The sequence below is a fragment of the Zonotrichia albicollis genome, chromosome 3 (assembly GCF_047830755.1).
Source record: "Zonotrichia albicollis isolate bZonAlb1 chromosome 3, bZonAlb1.hap1, whole genome shotgun sequence".
NCBI lineage: Eukaryota > Metazoa > Chordata > Aves > Passeriformes > Passerellidae > Zonotrichia > Zonotrichia albicollis.
In genome coordinates this window covers 47,033,602-47,057,611 of record NC_133821.1, presented here as the reverse complement: position 1 = coordinate 47,057,611, position 24,010 = coordinate 47,033,602, and the positions used below count along the sequence as shown (strand labels likewise).

The 24,010-nt window shown below is 37.2% G+C and overlaps 1 protein-coding gene across 5 annotated transcripts in view; it reads right to left on the bottom strand.

Moving 5' to 3' along the window:
* Positions 1-24,010, bottom strand: part of BIRC6 (baculoviral IAP repeat containing 6) — a 176,032-nt gene that overhangs the window by 129,217 nt on the left and 22,805 nt on the right. For all 5 annotated transcript variants that reach the window (XM_014266655.3, XM_014266657.3, XM_074537313.1 and 2 more), the window contains exons 7-13: positions 23,758-23,980; positions 23,496-23,656; positions 21,578-21,636; positions 19,462-20,856; positions 10,336-10,485; positions 6,879-7,104; positions 2,476-2,636 (exon numbers count right to left, since the gene is read on the bottom strand). In XM_014266655.3, coding sequence (XP_014122130.2) covers positions 2,476-2,636; positions 6,879-7,104; positions 10,336-10,485; positions 19,462-20,856; positions 21,578-21,636; positions 23,496-23,656; positions 23,758-23,980 — 2,375 coding nt within the window. The remainder of the gene's footprint in view (positions 1-2,475; positions 2,637-6,878; positions 7,105-10,335; positions 10,486-19,461; positions 20,857-21,577; positions 21,637-23,495; positions 23,657-23,757; positions 23,981-24,010) is intronic.

The following is a 24,010-nucleotide window of genomic DNA, read 5'->3' as shown; positions in this document are numbered from 1 at the left end:
TGGATTGCTCCTGCTGAACATCAAACATAATTTTGGTAATACTTAAACACAGCCCTTTCTCCAATTAAATGGATCACATGAATTATAAATGAAGAGGACATGCAAGCAAATTAACAAGAAGCATATACAGTGAATTAACTGCCAGACCAAAACCACTAATTCCCAACCAGAAGAATTATGCCTCTGGCCTTCCCATTACTACACACTACATATTTAACTATTTCCAGGGCTCCTGTCGTACAAAAAAATGACTGAATAAATTCTGCCATGCACATCTTCCCTACGTTTCATTACCTTAAAATTTTAGTTCCTTTCTCTCCCCATCTGGAAGGGCAGAAGTTGGAGGGGGAGTTAATCGAATTTCAGTCTGAGGTTTTTATACATTTGTAAGAGCCAAACATTGTTGAATATTACTTCTCCCTTGGTTAAGATCTATCACAGATATAAATTACCTAACTTTGTCTTCCCTTATAATGAAATCATTAGTGCCCTATTATTTTATTCAATAGTGCAAAGAAAAAAGGCAAATGTCACTAAAGCTCTTTTCCAAAACACAAGAAATTGAAAAAGGGAAGGAAACAACTGCATTGCAGTTACACTTGGAGAAGATGTTGGTTAGCTGTGGATCTCCACTCCTATGAATTAAAAAGAAAAAAGACTTTGCCAAGTCTGCCTTGCAGGTGCTCCCACACTCTCCAGGCATTTCCAGACTTCCTGACCCCCTATTTGATGCTTTTTTATGTTACAAGGAGGAAAAGGCAAATTCCAGTATATTACATGCAAGGAAGTGAAATGTCATTTTCTGGAAGAGCTCTGTCATGTCTTCTGATCAGTATGCTCTGCTGAAAAGCATTCACAGAGAGCTCTGGCAATTTATTTCACAGCTAAATCAAATGTCTCCAAAGAATTCCTAACTCATGGAACTGTTTGTTGAGAAGTGTTTAAAATTGAAGCATTAAGGAAAAGAGTTTAGCTTTTCTTCTATTGTTTTGTTCCATAGGTGAAGATTTTCAGATTAAGTCTGACATCCAGATCTACAAATGGACTGAAATCATGCTGAAAACAAAGGTTCCACTCAGGAGAGAAACATGGACATCTGTTCTAGTTTTTTCTTTGATAGAACAAATTTTTACTCCATGTTAAAATTCAGGTTTTACAGCAAGGATTAACAAAAATGAAGAAACTGAAAGAGCACCTGTTGACTGCCATCCAGCACTCACAGCTAGCACTTCTGTTAAATCTAAAGTACCTCGAACCCTAAAAGAATAGGAGCCTCTCAAACAATATTACTAAGCTAGAATATTTTGTTCTTGGGTTACAAGCAGTTTACAGTATTTAAGAGAGCATCTCCAGCATACATTTTTTATTAATAAACACTGGAGGACGCTACACAGTGAGGTTTTATGAAAGCCTGTTAATGATCTTTGAAATGCCTATACTCCTTTTTGAAATTTACTGTTACTCTTGTGTTCAAGTGGGATGGTCTTAGTAATTGAAAAAAATAGGAAAAGGAGGGAAAAAGGGTTTTTATGATCATGCCTGCTGTTCTTCTCAATACAATTTATATCCAGCAAGCAATTCAATAATATCTGACAGCAAGATTTCTCTGAAATAGCCAGTTCCCAAAAGCTTTTGAAAAAGAGGGGGCCAGAAAATTATAAGCAATTGATGTCTCCATAAAAGGATTTGCAGCATGTAATACCTTCCACGCCCAGCAGACAAGGCAGCAGGACATGAAACAAATGCTCTCACCACAGGGAAATCCCAGTGGAGGCACTTCCACATCAAAGAATTGACTTTTCAATTTATGCTACCCCCTCACAGGTTCCCTGAGAGCTAGTAAGATGCACAGGCCAGTTACGAGTCTTCCCAAGGCAAGAGCGTTCCTAACTTTGGTCTACTCTGTCAAAGCTGCAAGAATAAAAGGTGAAATCATGAAATCCTACTGCAGCTTTCACACAGCTTAGTCAATGAGCCAAATGATGAGAGCATTCCCAAGGAAGCCACGGGATTTTTTTACTTGCATCAAGAAAAGCCTTGCTATTTTCTCACTGGCAAATAATCTCCTTCTGTGTCTTGGAATAATTTATTATTTTTTTTTACTACATCGAGACCTTAAAAGAGCACCATTTGTTTAATCAGTCAGTCTCTAGGATGATTGACAATTGACAACTTATTTTCAATGACTGCAGGATTTATGCAGTACAGAATTATAATTGAGTTCAGTCTTTTTGAGCTACGTAACTTTTATTTTGCCTAAATGCCAAAATTTTGAACCTGTTTACCCAGTTTGTCACTCCAATTTACATTTAAGCATGATAACTGAAAGGACCCCAGGATACCAGGAAATAGAATAAATCAGTAAAAGTGAAATACTTAGACAATTACAAGCAATTTTAATGATATACATCACAGAGAATACTGAGTCTGAGAAAAGAAATAATGTTCTGAAAGATATCCTAGTTTTTTTCTTACCATTGACTTTCCCTAAGCCTGGAGCTTTATTTTTCAGTAAAGTCACTTGAATCTGGGGAATGTTTGTGATGTTTGAATTCAAAACAAATTTGAAGTCCACATGTCCAACCATACAGGCTTTTGGCAGAACTAGTTCAAAGACATGCTCATCCCAGCTGTTGCTGTCAGGAAAAAAGAAGACAATGATTCAGTGTACAGAGAAAATTCCCATCCCAGAGTCCATTCTGCATCTATGCACACTCTCTTTAACAAGAAGTAAAACTTAGTTTGCGTTAGTTAACAACCATATGAGTTTCTGAGGAAGCCTTTCAAACTTAAAAGCTTTCAAGATAATCACATTAATTTTGTGAAGATGATGTTAAAATGACAATTGATATGACAGGGAGAAGCAATGTTCACATGAAAGCAGAAGTGGAAAGATTCCCCATTACCTTTATCTCAGTACAGTTTCCATATTATTGTAAAAACAGTTATTTGCTTCCATGAAAAAAAGTACAAGAATAAAAAACCAAAACAAGCACTAAAATAAGATCTATCAATTAGTGAAGTGTATGAAAGCATAATCAGAGGTAACTACCATGTAATCTCTTTCAAGTTGCCCTTATCCATTGCTTATTGCTTAATGTTACTTTCCAGTGGTAAAAAAATCAACATACAGGAGACTCAAAACACTATTTTCCAAGTATTTTTAAAGCACATTTGATAATTCATACAGGATGAAAAGTGCTTCTTACCAGGTGCACACTCAGAAGCCTGTGCTGTGCAAAAGGGTGCAACTTTATAAAAGAAAGTCACATTTTTGTTTTGAAGACAAGTTTGGTTTACACTGAAAGTGTAAACTTGAGACAAGTACCCCTTGATGATCCACTCCATAGTTTGATACACTTTTAGGGTTTGCAAAAAATAGTTCAAACTGAAGAGCAATGAAAATAAAACTAATGTGTCAATTGTCCTGTTTGTATAAATTTTAAAAACTAACTGAAGTTCTCGATCTCCTTAATTTAACAGTAAATAATTTTTTTTAATCTAACTTTAATATACTTATTTGGCTGTATAACTGAGTACACTAAGAAACTGAGTGCGCTGCTAGAAATATTTTTGAGACATCTTTCTAAGATCTAATTCCCAACAGGTATCTTGACTTCAGTAGCATGCTACACATAAAGTACTGGGCAGAAAACCATTTAAAATAGATTAAGGAATGGTGCAAATGTATTTATTTCTTTATGGTAATATCCCTGATGGCCAGATCTCCTTCAGGCACGTGTTACACAACTTAAAAGAGATTTCAGGTATGAATAATGAAATGGCATGGCAGCTTTCCAGAGCTAACAGCATAGAAAAGCAGACATTTTGGGAGGAAAGTTGGACAGAAGCAAGAGAATTTGTGGTTATAATTCAAGAAGGAACAGTGAAGAATTTTCAGCTAACTGTACAAAGAACACAGGTAAATAAAATATAATGAAAATTTATCCCACTGCTCTGGGGGGAAAAAACCCTAAAACCTCAGTTAGCAACTGTAACACTAAATATTTAGAATCATTCATGCCTTTTCTCTAGCTTGGAGAACACATAATTCAATTTTGCCAAACAAAGAGAGATTTGGGGGTGGTTTTTCACGTCATGCAAAGCACGGACCATGTAAGACACTCAAAGGAGCCAGACTTCTGAAACACAAAGTAATATTCTGCTCATCCAGTTTTAGTTAAGGATCTGGTACAAGCCCAGAAATGAATAATAAACCACTTTGTCTGCAGCAGTCTTTGTAGTCTATGTGTTGCATACAATGCACACAGCCATAGTGAATTACAACTGTTATTTGTCTACCCCAGAAATATATTTTTGACAGAATTGAGCAGCAGATGCTCAATAGGCACATATGGAATAAATAATCTCCCTGAAGGTCTCACATTAATCCAGCAGTTGAGAGATCATCTTATACCTCTGACAATAAATGTCACAATCTAATTCTGTCATTAGTTAAAGAACTCCCCTTTAAAGTTTTCTTTTAATATCTCATAGGTTGCTTTAAGTATATCCTTTATTGATATGCAAAGTTTCAAAGTAGCAAACAAATTAATTTACTTCCTTGTTATTTTCTCATATATTAGCATATCTATCCTAAATAGATAACTCAATGCAAAGTCTTTTAGGAACTCTTCTACCTTTGAAACCCTTCTAAATCTATAGCATCTTTCTAAAGAAAAACATACAATCCATACTGTGTTCTAAGCACCAATATACATCATTCTCAACTACAAGATATTTTCCAACACATTTTTCATTCCTTTTCTAGAATATCTCACTGTGTGATCTTCCACCACAACTGCACATCACTATCTAGCTCTTCCTTCTTTCACATATTTTTAAATAAGTCTCTGTAAGATGAATACATCCTACATAAATCTGAGATAAAGCCAGGCAACTCAGATGTCACTGTTCTATCCATTCATATTAGGAATTCATGTACATCTATTTTAAAAAATTTAACCTCATTTAATATTTCAGTTACATTACACATTAGGAGACAACACTGCTATTCAGCATTCAACAGATAATTCGCAAGGTAAATCAGACTCTGCTTTTCTTTTTTCTTTGTGCACAGTCTTTTTGAAATAACAAATTAGGATTGTAATATAATGCCATTTTCTAAAATACAGTTATAGGATTATCTCTTTCTATCTATTTGAGAAACAAAAGAATTACCATATCAAATTGCATTACTCATCCATCTAACACTGTAACCCCACATCGTGATGGGTATCAGTATGAGGCACTCAAAAAGGAGATAAAAGGAACCTTATATTAAAGACCAAAAAAATAATCCAGAAATCCATCAGTTACTCTTCCCAGGTAACTTTTACTTAAGAGCTAACATGGCTTTCAATCTTAAGACTCTACCCAAAGAACAAAGGGACTGTAATTTAATCATTTTCATCATGAGTCATATAGTAACTGTCAAAGATTTCAAGTACTAAACCAAAACTTCTAACTTTTCCTCTTTACAGCCCTGTTTTATTTAGCAGCAAGCATAGTTATTTTCCTCTAATGAAACAATATTCATAAGCTAATTTTCCACTTATCCCTTTCTAATTAACAGCTATTACCTTCACTGCTTGCTTCCTTGTAACTTCATATTGATAACTTTTTACTTTTCAACAGCTGCTGAACACATTTGGATAATCAATAGTTTTAACTGGAAGTTATTTTGGAAGGAACGATCTCCCTTCCACTTGCTACATACAGAATATTTGACTTACACAATGCAAAAGCACAAGATAAATAAAGGCTTTAAAGCCTATAATGCATTGCAAGTTTTCAACTGTAGCTTATGAGTATTTATTTAAAGCAAGTCCAACTCCTGCTCTGTGTCAGCCCTGGCAACACCTGCATCTATTACATGTTTTCCCACCTGGAATGCTTCATGATCACAGGCTACCTTTCAGCTGTTTATTTGACATGCTTTTTTGGCCCCACACTTGACCTCTAGCTTCCCTAGCATCCTTTAGCCATTTCATTATTTTCACTCCATGGCTATTTCATGTCTACATGACAACTCAAATGTTACACATCCGTGGAACAGATGGGTAACAGCCTGACCTAAAAATCCGGTACTATCTTATGCTTGCCTTTAATAAAACAATTTCTATGTATATTGTGTTTCTCCAAGCATTTTTCACAAAAAAAACTATGCAAAGCTACTTCAGGTAGGTTTTAAGCAATCCTTCAAGGAGACTGCAACATTGCTGTAGTCATATGGAGCCCAGAGAAATGCAAAGTTCTCATGTCACGTGTGAAAAACTAAGTCCTGCTACACATACCATGTCGGTGCAGTTGATTTCAATTAAAATAATGCTTAAACTTTAGCACTACTAGGGCTCTGGAGTGGCTAAACGTTTCATATATAAAGATTTAACTTGAATAGACATAAAAATAGATTCTACCTTCATATTTTAAAGTAAATTACAATGCAATTTAAGACAACTAATTAGTCACATTGGCATCCACTGTTTGCATTTTCTGATTAAATAATGTACTAAAATGTGTGTACACATAAGAAGGGTAAACCAGACTTTTACAGAAATTGTCAAGAATATCTCTAATTCTGGCAAATGTGCTTGTCTATTTATGTAATGTACTGACCACATTTGGCAAATAAAACTGCACCAATTCAAAATCTGACTTTTCAATGTGTTTCAAGGTCCACTGAAATGCCTCTGGCAATCTCACCAATACCTATAATGCAAACTGTCAAATGGGGATTATCTTTGCAAAAACACCTTCTTGAACTTGCACACTAGCTAAAAGCAATTAAATTGCATGGAATTTGTGGTTACAAATGCAGGTACAGCTACAGCAGCTGGTTAAGCACACAGCTCCTCGTGCACTGCTCCCCTCTGTACCTGTCTGTCTGCAGCTTCCAAGTGCGAGTGTGCTGAGCTGCATCCCCGTGGTGCTGCTGGTGCAGATGCTGAGGGTGCCGCCTTTGCTGCTGCTCCTGCTGCACTTCCACCCAACACGGAGGGACAGTGGCTGAAAACCGCGGGGTCAAGGTCTCAAAACGGGTCAGTTCCACCAGGGATGTCAGTGTCTCAAGGGAGAATGGCTGGTCCACCAAAAGATCAACTCCTGAATAATTACAGCACATACATTCATTACTACATAGATTTTTTTTCAGAACATCCTATTAAAAATAGTTTGAAATACATCGGAACTGCTACAGGCAAAATGAACTACAAGTCATATGAAGGCTTCTTAGCTAAAAAAGAATAATAATAAACTCCCCACCCCCCCGCCCAAAGTACCACCCTAAACAAACAATAACAAAAAACAACTACAAAAAATCCCAACACAAGCAACCAAACATCCCAGCGTTGAAGATTGTATCCTTTGAAGGCAGTTCACTTAGAATAAATTTTCTAAATACCGAGAGCTCTGGGCACGCCCACTGGAATTCAGCCAGAGGCATCAGGAATAAGTAATTAGCCAGCTATACTTTTTAATCAGCTTTGCATCTTCTCATTTGTTTAATATCCCTACTGACTCAGATAAAAAAAACCAAATTATTTCACTAACACAGATGTAAAGAATTACTGTGCATTTTTATCACTGTTTAAAACATTACTTTGGCCTCTGATTATCAATATTGACTTGTTTTATGGTGGACACCTAGAACATTGTAGTTTTAATAGGTACTCTCAATTCACCTTAAAAGAGGGGTAAGTGAAAACCAAACATGATTTATGTTAAGCACTTAAAAGACACTGGGCCTTGATAATTATTTTGTCATCTTGTCTTTACATTTAGGCCTTATACCAAGAAAACAAGGGTATAAACTGAAGTATTGAAAACCAAAGTATCCCAGGAAGTCAAACACCTAAAGGAACTACAATAGAAACCAAAAATTGATAATCAGATAATCCGATTTCCTCAGCATACAAAACTCCCAACCAACACAAAAACCCCAAAGCAAACCAAAAACAGACCAAAAAAAAAACCCAAATCAAAAACAAAACAAGGAAACCCCAAACAAAACCCAACCAACCAACTAACTCCCACCAACCAAACTTGGGGGAAAATAAGACATGCACAATGTATACTTTCTAGTATTTTGAGCATTTTTTCCTAAAAAAGGGGTTTTGAAGGAAAATCTTTTACTTGTAAAGAAATCGTGCTTTTCAAAAGGACAAAGTTTGCTGTCACCACTCAGGGTGAGGAGATAATAACACACCAACACAAATACCACCCTCACTGCAAAGCCTGAACCTAGAGAGTATCTTGAAATACAATCCAGGTTGACTTGGAGGTGAGACAGGTAATAAATTCACTCTCACTGCAACTATAATAATTTCTACTTTCCAATTTCAGGGGCAGGAAAATGCCAAAAAAATTAGAAATGCTTTAGAAATTGAATTTCAATAATACAGCAAAGACCTTCACTTTCTTAACTGCCAAATGTGAACTTCATTAGCTGGATGACACTGCAATGAGAAGTGAGATCATTGCTCAAACTGTACAACAAGCCTATCTTTGAGCAGACTGGATTGTTCTGCTTCATTCTCCCTTCTCCTCCAACAGAAACAAATCCAAACTCAGAGTATTCACAGCAAGCACATACATGTACATCAATGCCCAAAACTGAAAAATTAAGGACTTAACTTTCCACTTCTGTCAAGTATACTTGGCTTCTTTTAAAAATTACAAGATTTTTATTATATTCTAACCAAGTGTTATAACAAGACAAAGTTCTAACACTAAACTTGAAAACAGGCTTTAAACTGGTCAGGAAGATGAATATTCTTTTTTAACTCACTTTGAAAAAAGGTATTATTTTAGATTACTTTACCTCAAAAAACCCTCTGTTCCTTAAAAGGAAACACTAATCTAAGACTGATATAAGATTAACTTATTTTCTCTTAAAACAGTAAAATTCAATATGCATCTAAGTTGCAAATTCAGGCTAGAAAATAAAATGCAAGAAACACATTCTAGAATGTAAGCAGTGGAGAAAAATAAACACACAAAGACCACAAAATAAAGGAACAATGTATGATAGAAGCTTCTGCTTGTTGCAGGACTTCATTTCCCCAAACAGAAGCCTTTCTCTTGAGCTGTGTCTCTGTCTGAAAAACAGGCTAAGACAGAAGTGGAAGAAAACACTTTTTCTATTTTTTAGTATGTAACACCAAAAGAGAAGCAACACTGATATGATAAATCAAATGCTGATCATGATCCATACAAGTACTGACAACCTGAGTACCAAAGAGGTTTACACAGCCCCAACAATCAATCATTCTCATAGATGCTAAGAGTCCTGTATGATTGACTTCAGTATCCTCAAGAGTTCTGCAACCATTTGGTTTCAACAACTCCCACCCAGAGCCCTCATTTCAGCACTGGCTTCTTATGACTATTAAGCTTCTCAGAGCTTTTAGTGACTCCGTTTGACACCACAGCAAAATAGTTCTCAGTTCATCTGATCATTCCTGTGTACCTAACAACTCTCTGGAAACCATTACAGAACAAAATCAAGCAATACTACTATGTCTAAATTATATGACTACTTAAAGGAGGACCTGCAGCTTGTGGACAACCTAAAGATACAGCTACTTTGAAGCCTATACATAAATAAATCAATTTCTTATTCCAATAAGTCATAACCAAGGCTATTCTGAAGGCTGGATGGGAACAAGATAACAAAAAAAGGAAAAAAATCCTTTTATAGTACTGGTAGAATTTAAACAGTAATAATCATCTATGTGACTCATCAGGATAGTGAGTTACCATTTGCTTGCAATTCACTTATCTCTGCTGATAAGCTACTATACAGGGAATGCATCCATTGAAGAACATCTTTGACATCTGTATTCTTTTTTGCTTTATTTGCCATTAGCAAAAGAAGGGTGCAGAAGAAAGCCACAGACTTTACCCCCTCACATATGTAAAACACTCTATTTTCTAGTGATCTTCAAACTTTAGGAATGGCCTCTTTGGTGAAAAAGAGGAGGAACAGGTGAAATTCAGACCCAAAGCAACTGTTGTAATGCTGCTTACAAATAAACTTACAACAAAAAGCATCTCTTCCTTCTTTCAACTGACTCTTGAGGAATAAAATCAGGGTCACACAAATACAGTCCGCCACACTCAGAATCACACTTAGAGACTGGAAAAAGTCAGTGTTTTGTGTTTTTTTTTTTTAAATCAGGAACTGCTGTAGTGACAGACATACAGCAACTACAGAACTCTTAATTTGGTGAGCAAAATAATTATCAAGCAGTATGCTATTATGCAAGTCATGTTCAGATGCAGCTTTCAAAAACGACAAAAGTAATTTGATCCAGGTACACATGTGCAATTTACCTGTAATGCCTGGACTAGAAGGGTTGGATAAGGGCTTGGTGCCTTCTGATGACTGGTCTACACTTTTGGTGAGGGATCCATCCACAAGTATATCAGCTTCATCGATGTCATCACAGGTGCCTCCAATCTGAAGGAAATGAAGTTCTCCACCTAAAATTGTCACAGACAACAAAAGAAGAACGTTTGGACAGGCATACAACTAAATTCAACTCACAAGACAGGTTTGCACTTAAAACTGCTATGTAATTATGACAGTATTTATGCAGGACCTGAAATCAGTGAAATTGTAGAGGAATACTTATTTTGCTTTAGTATTACTAATTTTTTTTCAGGGCAAATGCAAAACAGAACTACAGAAATACTGCAGTTGCAAATGGCATCAAAGGTAAAAACAACATGGGAGGATGGGTTTTAAAAGGCAATTAACAAAGGATTCCTCAATAGAAACCAAAAATCCTAACATTATGACACTTTCCACAATCCAAATTAAGCTTATAACAAAAAATATTCTACCATGTCAAGTGAAGGCCTACACTACCTCGTCTGTACAGAGTGCCCAAACTGCCTTTTAAAATTCAACATCTGAAAATTAAACTAATTTCTCTGAATTCTCCTAACTAAGGAGCTCTCCACATTATTTCATCAAACCTAGAATTAAAACACTGATTAAGCCAACAGACAAAAGAGCAAAGTCCAAAATTTTCACTGGACACAAAGTATTGATAGAAGTTTGAAATCATTCAAGGAGGTAGCCCATTATTCACCACTAAAGATAGACATAGATCAATTCTGTCACTTACAGAGAAGTCAGAACCAAAGAGTGCTAAGATCCTCAGGTCCAACCATTAGCTGCCAAGTCTACCACTAAACCATGTCTCTAAAAGCCCCATCTGCACATCTTTTAAATACCTCCAGGGAGAGAGACTCCACCACTGCCCTGAGCAGCCTGTTCCAATGTTTGGCAACCTTTTCTATGAAAACACTTTTCCTAATATCAAACCTCCTCTTGAGCAGCTTGAGGCCATTTCCTCTCATCCTGTCACTTGTTATTTTGGAGAAGAGGCCAACCCACACCTCACAACAATGCTCTCTTGAGTATCTGTCCAGAACCACAAGGTCATCCCTGAGCCTCCTTTTTTCCAGCCTAATCAACCCCAGCTCCCTCAGCTGCTCCTCACTCCTCCTTCAACTTGTGCTCTAAGTCACTGAGAAAGAATGTTTAACTTTACATAATGCTGGGGGAGGGAGGGTGAGAAGAGCTGTTAGCAGTTCCAGAAGTTACCAGAAGTCAAATTAGTAGGATTCAAATCAAGAGGCAAATCCAAGCACAGGCCTTAATGTGATTTTTTCTGAAAAATTATCTGACTTTCAGCATCTAACATTATGACAAACCCTGTTATACAAAATATCCAGGTAATTTGAAACAAAAACACCTGAGAATAAAAATGTAATAAAACCCTAAGATAAAAGCAGGTATAGGTCCTGTACTGTGAGAGGAGTGAAACAGTGATAGAGAGGCACGGGGAGAGTGTGAGGCACAGAGGGAACTCACACAGTTTTGGGGTTTTTTGAGATCTCACTAAGAAAGGCCTGACAAAAAACAGCTTTATAACTCAGTCTTTTATGAAGATAGAAAAACAAATCGCTCAAATGACCAAAATGGTCAGAACAACTCTATGGACAGGATCTGCGCATTGTGCTGTGGGAAAATGTACCCCAGGTCTAGGTAATGTACAAAAGTAGTATTATTTCTGGGATCTGAAGAGATGGGAGATTTTCTCACAATATCTATTTATCTTTTCATTCTATCTTCTCAAAACAGCTATTCCATTAAGCCATTTCTTGGTGGGTCTTTTCTAACTGAGATCCACTAAGAAGCCTGTACCTCCCCTCTCTCAGTCTCAAACCACAGATCCTTGGTGCAGAACACTAAGTACATCCCAAGCAGACCTCAGGAGGGGAGGGGGGAAAAAATAGTTCTAGCAAATAACACTTGTGAGTTTCCTTGAAATTAAACAGCTCATAAATAAGCAATTTTCCTCAAACTTCAAAGAGAATTTGAGACACATTAGAAAACATAGACATTGACAGCTTCATTTGGTACTAACTTAATTTGTATATCACTTTGTTTACTGCTCAGCAGCAAAAATGTCCTTATCATTTTTTCCATACAAGAAAATAGTCATAATCCCTGCATTCCTGAAAGATTCCAACACTTTTCCAAGAAAAAGTCTGTGCTAAACTTGAGATACCTCACTTCCTCTTATACATTTTTAAAAGGTTCTGTAAAGAAGTTTACCATGAATTTAAGCTGTACAGAATTAGCCTCTGCTTATGCACACTCTTCCAAAATGCTGCAGCTGGCTGTGCCTCTGTATCACAAAGGAGGCATTTCCTCTCACAGAACATCCAAAGATGACTTTCTGATGATACATGCTTTATTATTTGTTTCAATGATACTGTAGTTCCAACAGTCAAGTGCCAGTGAAAAAATGTGCACAGAAGTCAATGTCCTTTTCTTTTTTTCCTTTTTGTTTTTTTTGTGGTACTACTATTGTTTGCAGCACTAGGCTCAAAGAGTGACTTGTCCAGTGCTTTCTAATTCTAGCCAGGCAGCAAACATCTTAAGTAGCAGTTTATCTGAAGGCTCCCCTGCTTGCATCACTTTGACAGAGGCAATAAATATTTCTGTTGTACTACCAAGAAAAATGAAAGCTGACACTGACTTACTCAGTTATCACAAAAGAGACAAATTGGAAACTAGCATCATTATACCTCCTTCAAAATCTAGGTAACACAATCAAAACATTGCTAATTTAATTCTGAACTGTATTTAAAACCTGCAATTTGCATGGATTCAAGAACCTGGTAGCAATACAAACAGAACACAAAAATCATGGATTTATTCAAATAAATCACAGGCTTCCTTCAGGCAAAACAGTTCCTGGCTCCAGGAAAGCAGCACTGGAACAAGCTAGAGAGCATGTCAGAGACTGAGGCTACTGCAGTCAAAGCCAATTAGGTGAGATGTTCCTGCACTCTAGAAGGAGTTTGGGAAGAGTGACACCATTGCCATCAGCAAATTACAACACAATGACAGAGATGAACAATATACAATTGATTAAAAGGAATTAGAAAACAAAGCCATACCACAGGCAACTATGCACTAATTAATTTATACTCCACCCCCCCTTCTCTTGTCACTGGTTAGCTTTAAATGTGCAAGTTCAGAACACTTGAAAAATATCATCAAGAAAGCTATCCCAAAACCTCACTTGGAGACACTTCATTTTAAATTAGTCTAGGGGATCTTAGCTATAAAATTCTGTCTTGACTTTGAAAAAATAAAATGCATTTGAATAGGGATACGCAAAAGTCACCATGCCTAGAAAGAAGTAATTAAAAGCCCTCTTACAGGATGAAAAAAGTTCTGTAAGAGAGGTTCTTGTGAATCAGATAATAATCCTCATTCAATTTCCTGCTCAAAAGTGCAAACATTCCACTATGTATCCATCCATATGGTACGTACAAACTCCAGAGCTGCTTGAGGAATTCACCTGTAGGATTACTGGTCTGGTTTTTTTGCATATCTCATCAAGAAACTTGTGGACTGACTTGATCAGATCTTTAGAGAGGTGAAAGTAAAGGCTGCTTTGTTTTTTTCTTCTGTAAGTTTGAAAGGATTGGAGATAGCCAGCTTGAGAAAATAAATGGTTGGAGAAGGATGGCACCTAAATAAACTCTGTCTTTCCCTCCTTTTTTGAAGAAATCTTTGCCATATTCATAATGAATGCTACAACAGATACGACTCCAGTGACAAAGATGATAGAGGCTAAAAACTAGTGAAAAAAATCCTCATCAAGGACGGCATGAGCAGGAGGAATTTCATGAGCAGACTGTTAAACCTCTGTCTTGAAGATGTTTGAGAATTGTGATCAATATTCTCTTTCTGAATGGGTAAGTATAATTGACCTTGACTTGAAGATGAGCTCTCAGCATCACTTCCAATACTAATTCTGAAGTGGAAAAAAACTTGGCCTCTCTCAAATCTTATTAGACTCCATTACCAAAAAAGGTAAAAAACTGAAAATACTGAATTGGTTCCGGAACTTCAAACACACAGTACACAGGGCAGACAAAGGGAGACACAAGATATCCAAACTAAATTAGAAAAAAACTACAAAGTGTGATTACTACATATTTACAACTCAAGAGCAAGAAAGCTGCTATAAATGAAAGGCATGAGACTTGGGGGAATCAATTCTCAAATGTATCCAAGTGCCATCCAGTTCTGCCAGGCTCACCTCTTTCTGCAGGTAAGAAATATCAGCACAGGCAACTCTGGACATACCAAAATCCAGCCCCAAAAATACTTTTTCCAATGAAAGGGAGGGACTAAAAACTCTTGTTATATTGTAGCACCTTTAAAATGTTATAATGTAACAGATGCAAAATTTCACCTGAGCACGATCCAGCAGTAAGAAACTATATCTAGCCCTCTTAAACATTACATAATAAACTTTGAATATCAAAAGAACACCCTATAGCAGTAACTCTATTTAAAAACAGTATACCTGCTGCCTTCTTTCAGAATGAAGAAATTACTTATTTTCTTACTTATTATTTTGAATATCATAAAAGCAGAGTTTAGCCTCTTACTAATGACACAAGAGAAAACATCTGAATCCTCATATGAAAGCAGACAAAGCACTGCTAAGAGGGATATTAAATATAGTCTGATATTAAATATAGTCTACCTTGGCCAAGGGGAAGAGAAGAAAGCAAAATTCAAAGAGATTAAAGTTCACTGTGTTTGCTTAATGGAACTGGAACCAAGAATATACTTGCACACTTTCCCCCAGAGGTCAAGCTCAGGTAATCCTTGCAGAAACAGGTAAGTACCTGAAGCTGAGACCAAGAGGTAACATTCTCAAGTGTGACTCACAAAGATGGATGACGTCAAATGCAGGTCTAAAATGTCTTTCCATAAAACCACTCCAGATCTGAAGCACCCATTCACACACTGGGTCCTTTTTCAGTCATATCTTAGAGGCAGCTATGAAAAAATTTTATATAATCTACCAATGAAAATAATACATCAACAAGTAGGAGAAACAGAAGAAGATGCTGTTCTGCACTCAGAACTTTCCGACATTAAAGTACCTCTTTGCCTACTCTGACGTCCCAAACAAGTAAACAGGAAAGAACACACTGCTCATTGCAATACACCGAGTATTTTGCAACATCATCCAAGCACTTCCAATGCATGTATGCTCCAAAACTTTCACTTAAAATTTTCATTCATGTCTTTGTACTACGAGCTCCTCTGTAGACAGAATAATGTTGAACACATCAGTGAATACAGTTATTCTACTTTCAGTGTATCTCTCTAATGCCGTCAGACTGCAGGCATCATCCCACTTGTGGCAGTAAACCTAGAGGAGCAAACACCTCTAAGTGATTTGCAAAGAAGCCTAAGAAAAGAGGACTCAAGAAAAAAAAAACGAACAGCAAAATCCTCCATCTTCAGCCACCTAGCTAAGCAGGAAATTCCACCCATTTAAAGCAAAAGTTTAAAGGACAATTATTATTTAAGACAAGGAAAATAATGCAAAGCATGTTTCATATACTAAGCTATTCAAACATACAATAAGATAGAGGATTTAAAAAGTTAGATTAATAGTTTAGGTTTTTGATTTTCTTTTTCTTCTAGTGTTCTTGAATTTTATACCTTTTATGCCTTATATTTAAAACTTTCATTTCAGTCATTCTTTACTAAGCGACGTACTCTGGAATAAACATTTTGACTCTGAGGCTTCAGACATACCTAGCATCATATCCTGAAATTCAACCTCTTAAGGATATTGACTCCTAAGTATTTATGATGGCTTTGAACTTAATTTCTCCAAAGTGAGAAAAATATAATAATGACTGATCCACTAAAAAAGGAATAGAAATTGAAAGCTTCTTAAGACCTTTAAGCAATGACAATAATGAACCCTGAAGTCCACGGCTGAGCAGAAAATGGAAGTTCCAAATAGAGGTATTGTTGTTATCTTATCACAGGGGTTCCATACTGTTGTCTCCTTATCACAAAGGTTCCACACCTTCTTGGTGTTTCTTGTGGGCAGCTCTCAGAGCACTGACTCTTTCTCCTTCACAAAGCAGCCAACTGACTCCAATTCCCTTCTCAACAGCCAACACACACTTTCATATGAGAAGAAGAGCACTAGGACAAGAAGAGCACTCTTCTTCTCATTAGTTACAGTTGTGGCCTGTTAAAGTCAGGCTTGCTCCTAATCTTTGCTAATTGGCCCAGCTGTAACTCCAACTTAGGGGTAAGATTACTCTCTACACTATCTTTATTTTCTTATATTCTATCCCTCTACAAGGTACAGTGGATGTAAATGAAATATAAGAATAATCAGTGGAATTTTTTTTTAAGTAAACAAAGTACTATATTCAAAAAGAGGTCCCTTGCAGGCTGACTTGATGCCTATATCATACTGGGCTACATAAGACAAAACACCCCAAAATCTCAGTCATCTTAAGGGCAGCATGAACAAAAGAAATCCAAAAAAGCTATTGATGAATTACTAGATGGGTATTATAATACTGAGAGAGATTTACTGCAAAAGCAGAATGATGTGCTTGTCCATTACAAAGAAGATGGAAATATTCTCCAGTCAGTAACAGAAATGGTAATTATCTAGACAGAGACAAAATACTCCTACACACAGTAGGAGTTCCAGCTCAGAAGACCTGTATATCTTAAAACTCCACGCCCCAAAGAGGTTTAGATAATAGCAAAAGCTACTAGAGTATGATTTCCATACACACAAGAATTGGATGGAAAAGTACCACGCACAATAAGCTCTTTAACTTTTATCATGACTCTTAAAACACAAGAAAGGCTAAATACTTTTGATGAAAGGAAAGAAATTGATAGTAACAAAATTCTGTAGAAAAAATATTCTGTTTGGAGGTCTTTTCAATGAGATTGCAGTCTGATCAACTAAGTATAAAGTGAAAACATTATGACATGGTGTTCTGGAATGACTTTATGATGCTTGTATCTCTATTTGTCTGTTTAGCCCAAAAATAAGTTCTGCACCTTTAAGACTGGTGTCTCAAAACCTCTGGATTATACGCGGGTAGCAATGCTTGGCTCCTCCCTCTGGGCTCACATCTCCCAGTGGGATGTTATAGTTCTTATCACTTATAGTTCTTATCAGCCATGCAGTGACATTCAATAGTCTGTTATCAGCAGATGTCCCCTCCCCAGGGAGGTGTGATTGTGGTCACTCAAAGAGAGAGATAAAGCAAACTGCCCACTTGACAAAAGACAACTGCCATACAGACTGGTTTTAGACTGGTTCTTAAGAGAAGAAGCGAAGAGTTTGTTATCAGAAACTGCACTTGCTCCTCCTACATTCTTGCTCCTGGCTGTGTGGTCTGCAGCATGGGCAGCAAGAGAGAGCTCTCCTTTGCCTTTAGTTAGTTTTAGCCAGCTGAGGCAGAGAAGTTCCCTGGACTGTGATTTCTCTTTTTCTTAGAACTCTTCAAACCTGCTCTGGACTGAAAACCCAGGAGAGCACCTGGGCACACTTGGCTAGGCCTGGGCTGCAGCATTTCCAGAGCTGGAGGGGCTGATCAGAGACTGAGTGAGCTGAGCTACAGCCCACCAAGGGGATCTTCTGAGTTTGTCATCTCTTCAGATCGGCAAGAAGTTTTATTGTTTAATATTGTTCATTTTTTTGTGCTGGTGAATGCTTTGCCTGTTAAACAAACAGTTTTTTCCACTTTTCTCCAAGGAAATATTTTCCTGAGCCAGTTGAGGGAGGGACCACTTGAATTTGCTTCCTAAAAGAACCCCTTTGGAGGTTTTCTCCCAAATTTGCCTTAAACCAGGACACATGGATATGATAAGGCAGAACAGTTTTCAAAGGCAATTAACCTTTCATTTAGAGCTCCATTTTAACTAGGAAAAAGTGTGCATTATTAAATACAGCTGAAACAGTTTAATAGCTATTTCTTCAAAAGCAGTCACCAAAAGAGAACAATTTAGTAAATATGAATGTTACCCTTGGGAATCTGCAAACATAAATACTAGTTACTAACTTGCAACGTTTTCATTGGTATTTAAAAAGCAAATCTGAAATGCCCACTTCTAGAAATCTTTGTAGGTGACTGAAGGAGCCTTTAAGAAAACTGAGATGTTTACAATACACTTGACTTTATCTGTTGGAAATAACAAGTAAATCTGATTTAACAACTGCTCATAGGAGGACTTTATAATTAGTGTAACACTGTCATGAAAGGAAAAAAGGTATCAATTTCAATTCTTCTAGTAAAGAGGAAGCTCAACGTGATATTGGTGGGAATTTGAAATCCATGAACCATCCTATCAGCTTAAACCCCTCTGAGAGACTAAGCATTTCCTCCACAGCTGCAATCAACTGCAGATGAACTAACCAGAACACTGGGACATGGAGGAACTCAGCTGGATAACACCCAGAGCTGTTTCCAGTGCTCCAATGTGGCACAAGGAAACAGGGAGCTGCGTGGTGGCTTAGGGACTTGTACAAAATAGTTGTTACCTGGGCTTGAGTTACACTCCCCTCCTACCTGCCCACTTCCCCAAAATGTCTTGTGTTCATCTGGAAAAAAAGAATCCTGCATGGACAGTCTGGCTCTAACACTCAAGAAAGTACAATCCAAACTGCAAAAAGCTGAAGCAGAACCAAAGTACCTGAATGAAAATACACTGGGATAAGGTATAAAAGCATTACTTTCTCTGCTCTCTTGAATATCATCAATTACAGGCAAAGAAATTTTTCCAAAGTAGGATTTCTCTATCATAGAAGTAAATACATACAAGAATGACTTTTATTTGTTTTGGACTTGAGAAAACCTGTGTATCTTCAAGAATTAAGACACATGCAAGAGCTACTGCCATTCTAGAGATTAAAACTGACATTTAAGGTGAGGAATTAACTAGAGTCCATGCTTCCTAGACCATTAAACTATGTACATTCAGTGAAATTTGAAATTTAAATTTCATATTACATAATCCAAATACAGTAAAATAAATATTGTTTTTAAAAATTTGAAGAAAAACCTTACCTTTGGTGCATGCACATAATCTGTCTGTGCCCGAACAGTATATCACAGAGACAAACATATCTGGTTCTTCAGTGCCCTCTTTTTTAGGTGGCTCCACTTTGGCCAGAATTTCAAAGTTTGAAAGGTCTAGTATTTTTACATATCCTCCCTGAGTAGTTATTACCAGGTGCCCAAGAGTAGAGATCTCAGATCTTCTCTCTCTCCCACTGCCATTTTTAGAAGATAATTGTATTTCCTCTACAGGCTCCTCACAGTCGTCTTCTCGATTATCCAATATATCTGGTGGGAGTAAAATCATTGAGGTAATTGTGTCTTGGGGGTCTTTGATATGCTGGATTTTTACTGGTTCCTCCTCTAGAGTAACTATCCTAGTGGCATAATTCATTTTATAAAGCACTAGGTATCCACCACTAACACTTCTCTGTTCAGGCTGAATTATTAAAGGAGTTGGTACATCTGCTGGTGTCTCCTGCTGGATTACATCAATACTCGTGCCATTCACTACGGCAAGACTTGATTCTAGTTCCCCCTTCCTTCTATTACATAGTGCCGAGTTTAATTTATTTAAATTATTCAAGGCCTCTACTTGATTTATTGCACTCAGAGACTCAACGGGACAAGTCCGCAGTCCTACTAACAGATGAACTCCATCTGCACAAGGTGTGATTGAATCCACACACAGGTTCTCCTCCTCTGCAAACTTGGGCAGACGCAGGCACTGAACCAAAGTCCCAGGCTTGGGAACCATAGAGCTCCACTTGTCCGAGTCCGGAGATGTCAGGTTGGCTGCAGCATCTGCAAACTGCTGAATGTAAGTCACAGGGGGGTCCTGTAACAGCAACTGTTCCTGACTGTCCAGCTCCATTTCAATGATCTGTGGAACTGTGAAACCATCATCGTGTATACTTTTACTCATAATATTGTTCATCTGGGAAAAGAGTTTTCCTGCTTTTTCATCAGACTCCTTAATGCTGTACAGCAGCAATACAGGCAAAGTCCTCCTTACCAGAGGGGAATTCAGTTCTGAATTAGTGCAGGATTCATTGTCAGTTGATCCCTGTTCGGAGACACTCTCACCTCGAGTCCTGCTTAAGCCATCCAGTGATCTCTGAGAGTTACTGCTAACGGGAGAGGTAGCAGGTGATTTGTATGTTAATAGACCTCCAGCTAATAAACAAGGAAAGGGAATGTTGTGTTGTTCTAGATGCTTTTCCTTCATCTTTTCACTCTTACAGTTGGCCAAACAGGGATTCGCCCCAAGTTCTTCCAGATCTTTAACTGTGTCCTCCAGAACATTTGCAACAATTTCCCACTGAAGTTTTTCAGGTTGTTGAAGAACGCTGAGAGCTGTTATATCAAGGCTGACTTCCATCGTTTCTTTTTGTGATGTATGCCCTTTAAAACAAAAACGTTTAACATAATACACATGCTCAAAAAACAAAACGGGAATCATACTGCATATATTACAGTTTGTTGGGAAAAAAGCATCTTTTTCTACATCTCATGCTCTTTTTTTCCCCACTTGGTGATCCTTACTCAAAGATGTAAACCACATTATAGAAAATAAACATGTAGTCCTCCCTCCCTCAAAATTTCTGACTGAGCCTCTAAGAAAACAACACAAGAATACCATGCATAGCACTGTTCTGCTTCCATATAAAATCTTTACTCAGGAAGAAATACTTTATCAAAGTGCAAACCCTTAGGGAAACAATCAAGACACAGGAACTCTTTTGGCAATCCCCTGAATTTAAAGCGTTTCATACAGCTGTAATTTGTTCCTGTTCTAAGAAAGTTCTTTTATCTTGGTTTGTGTGCTTTATTGACAGCAAGATAAGCAATGCTTGTTGTCAAGGAAGACATTTATTAACTAACTAGGTGGAGGGTTTTTTTTCTCCTGCATGCCATCTCTCCATCACACAAACTGAAATACTGGCATTTCTTTCAATGGTAAATCCACTGAAAAATTCCTTTCCAAGGCAAATTCTTTTCCATTTTTCTAATCCAGTGAATATGATATCATCAGTTTTGACAGGGTTTTTTAAAAAGTCTGGAAGAAGAATTTCCCCTTTCACCTCTAAACTATTACATATATAACAGGTCAGATATAACCTACCTGTAACAGATTCTGATCTGGAATGCTCTTCACTGTCTGAATCCTCCAGTAGATCATCACTGAAAAAAAATAATGCATGAATGACACCATGTACATGCTAACTGCAGGCTTATTTTTAATTAAATTAGTAAAAACTCATAAAAACCACAATGTGTACTATAGCTGGCCATTCCTTTTAGCCAGCATTGTTCATCCATTGATGAGTTCATCACAGACACCAAGAAAAAGGACTTTATCCTCCATTACTGAATCAGTAGACCGGATTTCTTTTTGCCTCATTCTACTATTGTACTTCCTACAATTCAGGTCTAAATTGAATTAAAATGAAAACCAGTTCTCAGGAATCTTTCCAAGAAAAATAAAACCATACAATCAGGACATATGAAAATGAATATCAACATCTTCAAATTCCTCAAAATCATCTCTGGAAAGTGGAGCTGACAGATTGGTCTTCAGTTCTACAAGTAATTTTGTAGCTAGTACTGAAACAAGGGAAGAACAGTGCTCTCGGTTTTAAAAATACTGCCAGAGAAATCTTTTTGTCATAAAACCAGATTCTGTTCAAGACACCTTTTCAAGAGAAATAGGACCCTGAGTAGTTCTAAGAATACATAAATAATTAATGCACCTGACTTTTCCAATAAAATAAATTCTTTCCTATTACAGGCTCATCACACACAGGAAGGACAGTAATCCCTTTGCAGCTTCAGGTAAAACTACTCACAGTACCAAGTCAGATCCTCAAACTTCAACAAACCAGATGCTTATTCCTCATATCCAAGAAATACATCTTTGTGGGGTCAAATCTGATCAACATTCACTTCACAACATGGCAGACACAATTCAATACTTTAATTCTGATCCAGCTTCCCCTTAAGCAGAGAAGTGAGAATAACTTCCACGTAGGTTAAATGAAATGGAAGATGCTTAGTTCTAGGCAGTATGATTGCACTGTCCTTTATCCAGCTCTTAAAATTGGTTTAATTCTGTAACTATTAAGGAGTTCCCAGCCCTAAAGCTACAGTAAGAGTCCGGGCAGCTGCTGATGCTGCTCATGTCAGCAGAAAAGCAACCTTCGTATTTGCTTTGCACTACTGTAGACATCACACTAAGCTTAAAACCAAGATTTACACCCCTGTGCATATAACAGTATTGTTACCTTCTTCTTAATGCTGAAGTTTAAGAAGCAACCTTCAGAAAACAAGCAAGACTCCCCAGTCAACTTTTGTTCTAATTTTCCAACAGTTATTCACTCTATTGAGCTTTGGCAAGACCAGATAGGAGTACCCAGTAACCAGGTTAGGCTGCATGAAGCACAAGTGAAATACTACTTTTTTCTCACATCACACTTTCTAAGCAGTGACACACCCTGTAGCTTATCCAAACCTTTGCAACAGGACTATCTAATTGTTTAGAGTCTGTATATGTGTACTAAAAGAATGCAAGGAAGCACAAATTCCTAGCACAGCTAAACAGTTTATTTTCAGAGTGACATAACCACAAATTGTGGAGAAGTAATCAGAAAAAAAGCATGTTCCAGAAGTCCAAGAGGAGCCTTTACTTCCAAGATCTGAAATGTATAATCCATAACTAAAATGAGAGGCTGATCCAAAGCTTATATTCCTTTCTCTTTCTACACTGCCTCTGAAACATGAGCATAGAGCAGCAATGAGATCTGAAATCTCTTTGCTAGTGGAGTATAAAACTGCAACAGCAGCAAACTGGCTTAAAAAAATAGAAATTTAGATTAGTCTGTTTCAAGTGTTGAATTGTGTACAAAAATACAGAGTGACGACAAATATTATTTCCGTGAAAACAAAATTACCAATCTTATGTTTCACAAAGCGTGACTTTGCTAAATGACATTTACCACTCACACAGAAGCATTCAATATTTCTCATTTGCTAGATTGGCATACCTGTCTCCTTCTAATTTTGGTATGTCTGAGCAGCTAGAGGAATCTTCTAACCATGCCAGTGTTGGTCTCCTTGAATCAACCCCTGAGCTCTGTTCTCCTGATAACATAAGTTGCTGCACAATAGCGGGATCATATGCATTGATTTCAAATTTTAAGTGGACCTGAGAAATAACAAGAAAAAACAGAAGAGGTATTTGATTTTGAATCAGGATATGCCTGATCAAAAAATAGCTGATGAAAAATAATTATTTATATTGCATACCTTCATAAGTTTGGAAACATCCCATATGCAGATCTTTCCTCGTTTTGTTGCAGCAGCTAGAAAATGAGGGCAACTTCCAGATCCAAAGCAGGTTATTCTGTCAGTGCCATCTGTGCAGGGAAATTGCGCAGGACTTGTTGCCAGTGTGACTGAAAGAGGTACATTCTGAGTGTGCTCACCCTTGACAAATGGGCAGTTTGGGGAATGTCTCTCATGTTCAGACCTTTCCAAATTAAAAACAAACACAGAAAAC